Source organism: Hyla sarda, chromosome 10 (genome assembly GCF_029499605.1).
Source record: "Hyla sarda isolate aHylSar1 chromosome 10, aHylSar1.hap1, whole genome shotgun sequence".
NCBI classification, from domain to species: domain Eukaryota; kingdom Metazoa; phylum Chordata; class Amphibia; order Anura; family Hylidae; genus Hyla; species Hyla sarda.
Genome location: NC_079198.1, coordinates 29,381,410 through 29,393,472, shown reverse-complemented (window position 1 = coordinate 29,393,472; position 12,063 = coordinate 29,381,410). Strand labels below are relative to the sequence as shown.

The 12,063-nt window shown below is 43.7% G+C and overlaps 1 protein-coding gene across 7 annotated transcripts in view; it reads left to right on the top strand.

Annotated features, from left to right (window-relative positions):
• The window catches only part of FLT3LG (fms related receptor tyrosine kinase 3 ligand), a 137,773-nt gene that overhangs the window by 70,821 nt on the left and 54,889 nt on the right, over positions 1–12,063 (top strand). For all 7 annotated transcript variants that reach the window (XM_056544403.1, XM_056544401.1, XM_056544402.1 and 4 more), the window contains 2 exons: positions 4,504–4,584; positions 6,962–7,063. In XM_056544403.1, coding sequence (XP_056400378.1) covers positions 4,555–4,584; positions 6,962–7,063 — 132 coding nt within the window. In that variant the 5' untranslated portion in view covers positions 4,504–4,554. The remainder of the gene's footprint in view (positions 1–4,503; positions 4,585–6,961; positions 7,064–12,063) is intronic.

The following is a 12,063-nucleotide window of genomic DNA, read 5'->3' as shown; positions in this document are numbered from 1 at the left end:
TTTGTTAGAATAACGTATAATTTGGCCAACATGTTCACGGTTCTCTGAATTTACTAGTCACAACAATCTGAAAATTAGCACACATGTTCGTGATCACTTTCTGTACCCCGGTTGATCACAAGATTTGGTAGCCATATTGGATTTCGCAATATTTTGCAAACATAGTTTTCTCTAAAAGAACTGGTTAGAACCATGCAAAAAATTTGCACGCATGTTCGTCATCACTTTCTGTACCACAATTGATCAACAGATTTGGTGGCCATATTTGATTGCGCAATATTCTGCATGCATAGTTTTCTCTGAAATTACTGGTCAGAACAATGTGAAAATTAGCACACATGTTCGTGATCACTTTCTGTACCACATTTGATCACATGGTTTTGCCGCCATATTAGATTGTGCAATAATTTGCAAGCATATTTTTCTCTTAAATAAGTGAACAAAACAATGTGAAAATTAGCACACTTGTTCACGATCACCTTCTCCACCATGGGGGGTCAAAGCAATTTTGTGCTATACCCTGGCTGTGCAGCTTGGCCACCTGTGTTGCTGCTTGCAGCTACATTTATCCTTATTTTTAATAAGATCAATTAAGGAGTCAAAAATCTTGGTCATGAAAGGGGTGGGGTGGGGGGGAGGGGCATAATAAAAGGGAATAATAACTTTTTTTGAATCTAACAATCCTTCCAGAATAACATATCTACCCCTTTCATCAATAATTTTAGAGAGAAAAACAAAATCAATTCCCCTATGAATATAGGCTGATACCCCAGTATATCAACAAGGAGAGTACACAGGTAAAATGAAAATTGATATTCAGCAACATTCAGACATTCAGGCAGTAGTGGGGCCCTTCAGTTGTTCAGTGGTATGCAGAGCTGATAATTTACTATCAGCACCCCTTTCAGCAGATATTACATCAAGTTCTAAAATAAATATGTCCATACTTATATTACTGGATCGGCATCCTATATGACTTAATGGAGAGAAAAAAAATCCATTACGGCTTATCGTATCCTTCTTATTGCAGATAAAAGTCAATATGGACAGATTCCGGTTCCCACTTTGACTTGGACGAATTCAGCCAAACCATAGATATGATAAAATTAATTTGTATGTAAATGTATGGAGAACGCAATTTCTCAACGCCTGTAGATAACCTCAGATTTTAGTTACCTATGCAGGAATTCTCTCATAATTTTATAATTATAAAGCATAATTTTCCACAGCTTTTCAAATGTTGAAAACTTAGTCTTTCCAATTTTAACTGGATATGCACAAGAACCACGGAAATGCCTTTAACCTTTTAGCACTCACACGTTTTTATATTTAGCTCTTCATGATAGTATACAGCTCCTTGGATGTGAGCTGTAGTAAAGACAGAGATTATACAAAAAAGCGGTTTTGTCCATTCATTCATTATCTGGTGATTGTGGCGCGTTACCTTTTGCATTGGATTGAAATGCCATGCAGACATGTCAAACATTTTAATCAGTCATTGTCTCAGTGCTACATTTTTTATTTTCAAAATGGAAATAGGGGTGACTTGATTTTTTATTGATTGCTTTATTTTACTCCTTCTATGTGACCCACAACTTTTTAGGTGCTTTCGCACTTGTATGTGAAATGTCTACTGTGAATGTTTTTAAATGTTAGGGTTCTTAAAGGGGTACTCCGGTGAAATATATAAATATACCGTATTTTTCGCCCTATAGGACGCACCGGCGTATAAGACGCACCCAATTTATAGGTGCAAAATCTAAAAAAAATTAAGATTTTGAACCCAATAGTGGTCTTCAACCTGCGGACCTCCAGATGTTGCAAAACTACAACAGCCGTTGGCTGTCCGGGCATGCTGGGAGTTGTAGTTTTGCAACATCTGGAGGTCTGCAGATTGAAGACCACTGCATAGGAGGTAATACTCACGAGGAGGCAGGTAAGGTCCCTCCCGGTGTCCTGTAAGCACTAACCCGGCTATTCAGTCGGGCTGTTCGGGACCGCCGTGGTGAAATTGCGGCGGTCCCGAACAGCCCGACTGAACAGCCGGGTTAGTGTCACTTTCCCTTCAGACGCGGCGGTCAGCTTTGATCGCCGCGTCTGAAAGGTTAATACAGGGCATCACCGCGATCGGTGATGTCCTGTATTAGCCGCGGGTCCCGGCCGTTGATGGCCGCAGGGACCGCCGCGATAGGGGTGTATTTGCCGTATAAGACGCACCGACTTTCCCCCCCCCCCAGTTTTGGGGAAGAAAAAGTGCGTCTTATACGGCAAAAAATACGGTATATATATATATATATATATATATATATATATATACATATATATAAATATTTATTTATTTATTTATTTTTTAAATCAACTGGTGCCAGAATGTTAAACAGATTTGTAAATCTTAGTCCTTCCAGTACTTATCAGCTGCTGTATACTCCAAAGGACGTTGCGTTGTTCTTTTCTGTCTGACTACAGTGCTCTCTGCTGTCACCTCTATCCGTCTCAGCAACTGTCAAGAGCAGGAGCAAATCCCCATAGCAAACTTATCCTGCTCTTGACAGTTCCTGAGACAGACAGAGGGTAGAGAGCACTATGGTCAGACAGAAAAGAAACTTCCTCTGGAGCATACAGCTGCTGATAAGTACTGGAAGGGTTAAGATTTTTAAATAGAAGTAATTTACAAATCTGCTTACTGGCACTAGTTGATTTAAAAACATTGATTTCAGACATTTTCCATTTATTTATTGTATTTATTTATTTTGTCACAGGAAATGCTATTATGCAATATGCAAACAAGCTATTATTTTAAACCAAACACCCCCCCCCCCCCCCCCCGAAATAACAAAAAAGTCAGAAGGACCTTGTACTTAATTCTATTGCAACCAAATTACGGCCCTAAAAGTTTGCTGAATTGCAGTTACATGGTTTTCATTGTTTGCAATACTATAGAAACAAAGCAGAGGAGGAAATGAAAGGATTTTAAGGGTTCCTCTGACAACAAAGGAACTGTACTTGGTACATGACCCTGTCCCGACTGGTTGTGGCCGCCAAACATGTCTGGTATAAAAAAAAATAATAATAAAAGCTGTACATAAACTTCTGATATTTAGCCTAAAGAAGGAGAGAATGAGTTTAGGGCTATCTCCTTCTCTATGGGGTACCCCTGACAGGGAAATATCTTTTTACACCTCTGCTGCCCTCTCCTTATTCACCTATCTGTGTCACTCATCAGCATTAGAAGTGGCTAAGTAATGAATCATTTACCCATGAAAACAGCAAGTAGATGGGTAAGCATTATGCACCCAAAGGCATGTGCCTACAGGTAAGGTCTACCTATATATGATAACAAGTTGCTGGTTAATAGTGTATACATTGTCTAGTTCATTGTGGTCATTTGTGTATATACAGTGATCCCTCAACTTACAATGGCCTCAACATACAATAGTTTCAACATACAATGGTCTTTTCTGGATCATTGTAACTTGAAACCAGACTCAACATACAATGCTACAGACAGACCAGATCTGTGAAACATGTCGATGGCCGGAAGAACTGACCAATCAGAATGGACATTCACTGGTAAAACCCCTGTATTACTGAAGTGTATGCACTGACTGATGTCTGGTAGCGCCCCCTACAGTACAGGGAGGTATTACATTTTCTGTACACTGTACACTGCTCCTTTGGACACCAGGTGGGGGCGGCTCCATGTTACTTTTTTAGGACACTGCGTGTACTGTACACGACCCCGAAGAAGATCCTGTCCTCTACATAGACCAGTGTTTCCCAAGCAGGGTGCCCCCAGCTGTTGCAAAACTACAACTCCCATCATGCCCGGACAGCCTTTGGCTGTCCGGGCATGATAGGAGTTGTAGTTTTGCAACAGCTGGAGGCTCCCTGCTTGGGAAACACTGACATAGACAGTGATTTACAGCTCCCAGCAGATCTTTCTTACTTTTATATGTAAGGATTTGCTTTATCTGGATTAGTTATCTACTTATTTTTCTTTCATTTTCAATTTTTCCAATTTTTGCATGACATTTTGGTGCCTTTAGAACCAATTACCAGGTTTCCATAGAGTTCCGGTCTCAACATACAATGGTTTCAACATACAATGGTCGTCCTGGAACCAATTAATATTGTAACTTGAGGGACCACTGTTATATCTGGTTCCTGAAGGGTCTGTAAGATCTACAGTGCCTATTATCTGGTCATCTAGTGGCACACTGTCCAGGGAGGGACCTCATCATGGTTCCACCTCTTCTTTTAAGGCACCCCTGTTGATCTACATAGGCGCAGGAATATTCGTTTTGCAGCAGCTCGGGGCCCCCTGTTTGGAAAACAATGGTCTAGAACAGTATCTAATGGAAGAGGTGTCTGTGGTGTCTTTTCTACTTTCTTGCACTCAGCAATGTGTAGCATTTTCCCAATATTTTCCAATTTCCATTGTTCAGTAACAGTGTATGTGCTTTAAATTTATTATTAGCCAATTATTTGTCTCTTGTCTTTCAGGACATCACTGCCTCCTTTTTCACTCCAGCTTCTAAATTCAGCTATGAGGAGATGATTAATTGTCATGATTTTAGGGGAAAGGTAACAATTTTTTCTTTATTGTGTAGTGCAAGTCTCAGGCTCGAATGGTGGCTCATAAGTTTAAACAATTATCCAGCTTTCTTAACCTGAGTTGAACTTTAAAGCCAAAGAGAAAATTGGGTGCAGAGCTTCAGATGGCAGAACCCAGTCCTTAGATGTATTGGATAAGATGCAGGAGAAAAACGGATTCAAAGCGCAAACCACTGCAGACGTCTCTTCAAGGGTAATACAACTTTATTACAGCCACATACAACGCGTTTCGAGGTGTACGCCTCTTCTTCAGGTAACAGGCTTATCTGTATGCTAGTGCCTCTGTGTACTTTTTATAAGTAAAATTGGCGCCAAAAAAACGGGGATTTTGGCCCCACCGTCTGGGCGGAGTCAGAGTGTCAGGTACTGCCCAGGTGTTTGGCCCACAATATTAAAAACACAATAAAATAAACAATAAAACACATTCAGGGATAGTGTATATAAATAGACAATAGCAATGATGTTCTGATGCGAAACAACTCTATTCATGTCTCGGAGCGGCTTTGCTTCCTGACAAACAACAGAGGGGAGTCCAGCGCATGCGCTCTGTATTCAGAGCCAGCAGCGCTTCTGCGCCGGCGCGGTCTCCCTATCACAGCGGAGAAAACATGAGGTTTTCTCTGCTGTGATAGGGAGACCGTGCCGGGGCAGAAGCGCCGCTGGCTCTGAATACAGAGCGCATGCGCTGGACTCCCCTCTGTTGTTTGTCAGGAAGCAAAGCCGCTCCGAGACAAGCTATTGTCTATTTATATACACTATCCCTGAATGTGTTTTATTGTTTATTTTATTGTGTTTTAAATATTGCGGGCCAAACACCTGGGCAGTACCTGACATTTTGACTTCTCCCAGAGGGCGGGAGCAAAATCCCTGTTTTTTTGGCGCCAATTTTACTTATAAAAAGTACACAGAGGCACTAGCATACAGATAACCTTGTTACCTGAAGAAGAGGCGTGCGCCTCGAAACGCGTTGTATGTGGCTGTAATAAAGTTGTATTACCCTTGAAGAGACGTCTGCAGTGGTTTGCGCTTTGAATCCGTTTTTTTTTCCTGCATCTTATCCAATATATCCATCTAATGGAGCCTTATCCACGCTGACACCGGAAGAGCACCACCACCATGATTCACCTATGCGCTTAAAGTAGTTGTGAATTCTTCACAACTAATTCAGGTGAGCACCTTCACTTAAAACCTGTCTGTGCATCACCTGCCTTACTGGATATACTGTCCCATGGGAAGCTCTGCCTTTTTTTTTTTTTTTTTATTATTTTGTTTTTATTTTATAGAGACATTTGGTCAGTCCTTAGATGTAGACACTCTTCAATCCAATGAAGTAGTACTGCTTCTTCCATTGAATTGAAATGGGTGCACTATGAAGGGCACACAATTCCCTGTACTCCACTTACAGTAGTAGTCACTCTGTCTTGTTTTAAAATGTGTTTTTATTAGTTTTTAAAACAGAGATAGAGATAGAAATTAGAATAACAATAGAGTAACATTAAGGTATAGTCATAATGTCAATGGTAACCAATTAAGGGAAAATTTGGACACATTTCCTTTATTTATAAATTTTTTTTTTTTTTTTTGGGGGGGGGGGGCTTGCTGCCTGGGAACACCTTTCACATGCCAAGTTTCATAATATCTGGTTTCCTTAGATCACAATTAGGACATTTTTATTATTGCCCCCAAACTATTTTCTCTCCCATGAGGAGAACTTTTGTAGTCACCTAAGGTTAAGAAAGCCGGTAGTGATCACTCACTCTGAATCATGGCTCTTGTACAAAATGGGAGCCATGACATTCTGTTATTGATGCCCGAAGTACCTCAATGACTGACAAATGTGTTTTGAAGTTATTTCATGGTGTCCATACTTTTGGACAACGAACAGCATAAATAAGCTTGATCCAGCTCTCCTAAAATAGTAGTATTTATTGACATCTGTGAAAACATGTATCATAAACAGGACATCACACCACTGTGCTGCACAGCAATCAGATAAGTGTGACGAGTTTCGAGCAGATGCATGCTCTTGGTCACCCAGGACCTGATTGGTGCCCATGGCCCAAAGGCAATGAACATGGAGTGTGTTTATTTCACAGCTTGTATCACCACTCTTACAACCTCTCAGTAAAACCTGACTCATCTAGTAATCCACACTGATTTTAAAAGCAAAATGCTCATTAAGTGCCAGAAATTTTTGATTATAGACCAATGACCTGATCTCACCTTTTGGGATAAGCATAAGAATTTTATGTTACAAATGTTTTTTGGACTTTGCTTGTAAGAGTGTACTTTTATGATGTGAAATATCAATACCCCTTGTCACCTTTGATTCTCCTTTTTGATTTAGGGTACTGTGTTTCTCTTGGTGATTTACTTAGCACTGAGCTACTGCTGTAATTTTGAATACGACCCCATATCATCCGGTTATATGAAGAAAATTAAAATGTTGGTGAGTTATTTTGATGAGATCTCTATTTATTGTGAATAACCGTGTTCTAGAATTTAGTTTCATTTGATAACATTTCAACTGGGCAAGACTGGATTTACGTGCAAAGATTATAGACCATATGAAGCCATAGTGTAATATAAAGAACACCATGTAAAATATCTACTGAAATAAAGTGTTTAATGAAACTTCTAAGATCATCAATATGATGCAGAAAAGCACAAGACATGAAAATAACAAAATTAAAACTTTGCAGATGTAAAGGGAACTAAATTGAAAACTATACCAATGCAGTAGTGGCCTTTGTGTTCAGTCTGAAATAAAGGACAAAAAAGGTTTACACTGCCGTTGGGCTCCAACCTGATCTGCTCAGCGCCCTATTGGCTCATATTTTTTTTCTTGCTGAATGGACCCTGAGCTTGGTCAAAGCAGAACTGACACCACCAGGTTCCGATGAATCTCTTTGATCGGAATGGGGGTCCGTTGGATATTCAGTATTTTATTTCCGATTACCAACCAACAAAGTAACTATTAATAAATTACAATTACAAATCACATCTGCATCCACATCTCCAATGTATCCCGGTTTCATGCAGAGACAGGAAGTGACATAATCACTGGTCACCTGACCCTAGCACTGGTCAGCTGATCATTCAGAAACAGAAAGTGATGTGATCACTGGTCACCTGACCATATAACTGGTCAGCTGATCACAGGTCACCTGACCAAGAAACTGGCCAGCTGATTGCCCTAATTTCCTGTAAGAATAGACACAGTAAGCCGCAATAATCTAGGTAGCAGCAGAAACAGATTGTTCTGCTCAACAAGGGAAAACCAATAGAACACTGAATATGAATGCAACGGGTAGAAAAGAGAAAATCTGCATCTATTAGAACCCCATCAGGGGAACAACCAAAATAGTATGAAGTTAAAACAACTAATCAATATATGTTACATTACAAGCAAAAATATCCTAATTACTAGGGATGAGCGAATCGAATCTGACGAATCCGAATTCGTTACGAATTTCAGGAAAAATTTGACTTGCAATGAATGCGAATATCTGCACGATCCCCCTTAATTAAACTTCATTTAGTGCAGTCAAGGCTCCAGGGCATAATGGCAGATCCACATGTGAGGACATGAATCCTGGGAAGGTGGGAACAATGATGTCACAGCCCTATATAATCGGCAGCTATATTGCGGCCAGTCACTTCAGCCTTTCATTGCAGAGAGATAGATAGAGACAGACAGTGCTTTGTGTTGGCCAGAAAAGCTTTTTTCCAGCAGCGATTCACCTCCTAGTCACATCAGCATTCTGTTGCACAGAGTGACAGAGTAGTGTGTTGCACAGAAAAGCATTCTTACTGCAATGATTCACCTCCCAGTCACTACAGCGTTCCATTACAGAGAGGGATAGAGAGCAGTGTGTTGCACAGTGTGTTGCATAGAACAGCAGCGATTAAAGCTCATGCACAAATCCTGCCTAGAAGCCCTGATAGGGAAGGGAGTGAGATTGAGAGAGATTGCAATTTTGAGTGTAGTACACAGCGACTGTGTACTGCAGCACTGGTGTGTACTGCTGGTGTTGTAAACAAATACTTTTCTAAGCATACTAGAGCGCTTTGTCCTCCCCTCACAAGTGCATACGACATATGTACATCTAAGTGGTGTACTATTTTGTTCCTGTTAAAGTCTCAAGGGCCTAGTTACTGTGAAAGGCCAGGAAAAAGTACACAGCGGCTAGTGTTGTACACAAATACTTTTTTAAGTGTAGTGGAGCGTATTGTACTCCCCGTATTGTGCACGTCCTGGCACAGAAGTGTGAGGACGTGCACAGAGGAGTGGCAGAGGCCTAAATTCATTAGGCAGAGGTCACAGCAGACTAGGGGCGAGTGGCAGCAGGAGTCGCAGCGAGAGGCCTGAGCTCCCAGTATCAACCAGCAAACCATCTGCTGTCATCGATTGGTTAACACGGTCATCCACTTCCTCACAAGTGACATCTGACACCCCCAGTCAACAGTCGGTGGATTCCTCAGACACAACCCTCAGTTGGCATGGCTCGGGAGCAGTCCCTGTCCTCCCATTGCCTCTGTCCTATGCTGTTCCCTCCCCCACAGAAGTATCTTATACCGTAGGTTCAGCTCCACTATTTGGTAAGGACAATATACTAGAGGAATGTCACAAGCTACTGCCCAGCCAAGAAGTGGAGGAGAAATCCACTGTTTCCTCCGCTAGGGGGCAAGTAGTGATGAGGAGAGTGGTGTGGGAGGTGGTGTTGTGAGCGTTCAGGCTCCTGAAGCAGACACTGTTGAGGAACCTGAGGAGGACATCAGTGACGTGCAGACACAACTCGATGATGATGAAGCCGATCGCACTTAAGAGCCGGGTGCAGAAGGGGCTTCATCATCATCAGGAGAAGAGGGTTGCAGGTTGCCTGTGAAGCAGCAGCTGAGCCAGCAAGTTGGGAGCATGGTTGGCAGTCAGCATGGTGGCAGAAGTGGAAAGTCTGGAGCCAAACATGCCCAGGGGAGATCACCTGCTTCGCGGCAGCCTACCTTAGTGGGAGGTAGTAATACAGGGGTTTCTGGAGTCGGCGGCAGTAGCAGTTAATCAGTGCGGACTGTTGGTGAAAAATCAGCTACTTGGAAGTGTGGCAGTTTTTCATCAAACATCAAGAGGAGGTTAACATGGCCACATGCAAGATGTGTTGGCAGAAGATGAAGCGTGGCCAGGGTCCCAATGTTGGCACAATGGCCCTGCGTCAACATATGCAGCATCACCATAAAGCAGCCTTGAAGAACCGTGACTCCTATGTGGTAGTCCATCCTGCCACATCACCCAGTGGCACGCTGCTCCCTGTTTCAGCCAACCAAGGCTCCACCACCTCAGCCGAAGGTAGCTGTGTGTCATATCCATCTTTTTTCGCACCAGATGCTCCTGCTCCTCCTGCTTTGAGTCAGTCATTCCACCAGCAATTGATCGGCAAAGCCATGTCCAAGAGACAACTGTATGGGCCCACTCATCCAACGGCGCAGAAGCTGAATATGATTCTGTCCAAGTTGCTGGTGCTGCAGTCCCTCCCTTTTCAAGTGGTGGACTCTGCACCTTTCAGAGAACTGATGGCTTGTGCCGAGCCGAGGTGGAGAGTCCCAAGCCATCATTTCTTTGCGAAGAAGGCAGTAACAGCCCTGCACAATTTTGTAGAACAGAAGGTGGGCCAGTCCTTCAGCCTGTCGGCGTTTACCAAAGTGCATGGCAGCGCTGACGTGTGGAGCTGTAACTACAGTCGAGGACAATAAAGGAAAATGTCCTTTACGGCCCACTGGGTGAACGTGGTTCTTGCACAGCCACAACAGCAACTTGGACAGGTCACGCTGCTTTCGCCTCCACACTCTCAGGCCGTTGGTCCTGTGACAGTGTGTGACTCTGCCTCCTCATCCTTCACCGTGTCCTCAGACTTCACTGCACGGACAAGTCTCAGTGCCCCTCCAGCACACCATGTGTGCAGGGCACGGCGGTGTCACGCTGTTCTTCACATGGTTTGCCTTGGCGAACGGAGTCACGCTGGGGAGGAACTGCTAAAAGTCATTCATAAAGAATTCAAATCATGGCTTACACCACAAAAAACTCGAAATGGGAACCATGGTGACCGACAATGGGAAGAACATCTTGTCTGCGCTGCGACAAGGAAGTCTGAGCCGTGCGCCCTGCATGGCAGACGTGTTCAGTCTGGTTGTCAAGTGGTTTCTGAAGTGTTACCCCCATCTGCAAGACATCCTAACAATGGGAAGGAAAGTTTGCATGCACATCAGCCACTCGTACAGCGCAAAGCACACCCTCCTTGAGCTGCAGCGTCAGAACAGCATCCCCAACATAGTCTGATTTGTGACGTTTCCACACTTTGGAATTCCACCCTCCTTATGTTGGAACGACTATACGAACAGAGAAAAGCCATCACCAATTTTTTGATGATCCAAGCGGTTAGGGGGACTCCCCTGTGTAACTTCAATGTCAACTAGTGGAAGCTCATACGTGGCACCTGCCGTTTGCTCAGGCCCTGAGGAAGCCACATAATTAGTCAGACGCCAGGATTGCGGGATGAACAACGTCATTTCACTGCTTCATCTACTAAAAAAAAGTGTTGGAAACGATGGCTGGTCACCACTTGAGCTCTGTGAGAGCTGAACTGGAGGAGGGGCACAGTGGAGCACAGTTTAGGTTTCGCGAGATGGGCAGTTTTTCTAGTCATCTGACAGGAGGGGAGGAGCAGGAAGAGCTAGAGGGTTATGAGGAAGGCGAGACAGAGGGCCCAGACACACCGTGGCAGTATGCAGTGGAGATGGTGGCAGGGAGTCCCTCTGAGTCACTTGCACAAATGGCACGATGCATGCTCGCTTGCGTAGTGACCACTGAATTGTCACCATTTGACAGCTGGATGACTTCTGGCTCTCCACCTTATTGGACCCTCGCTACCGGCACAAAATGGGGGCCTTTTTTACACCCACTGAGAGGGAGGACAAACTGACCTACTACAGAGACAGACTATCTAGTCAGTTGGCCGATGTCTATCTGAGCCATCTTCCATCCTCTCGCAGGTCTGACTCGGGGAGAAGCAGTACCAGCTCCATCAGCAGCAGCCTGAGTCTACAGCCGCTAATGAGTAGCTTTCTTCACCTGCATAGTGAAGCAACTCATTAGCAGCAGGTAGACCTGGAGCAGGACCTGAACCAGCAGGTGATGGCATACCTTGACATGACCATGCCAAGGCACCTTGAAGATCCGCAGGACTTCTGGGCAGCCAAACTTGATTTGTGGCCGCCACTAGTAGAGTTTGCCCTGGAAAAGCTGTCCTGCCTGGCCAGTATTGTGCCATCAGAGCGGGTGTTTAGTATGGCGGGGGCCATAGTCACCCCAAGGCGAACTCGTCTGTCCACGAAAAATGTGGAGAGACTCAACTTTGTGAAGATGAATCAGGCATGGATCAGCCAGGATTTCCACAC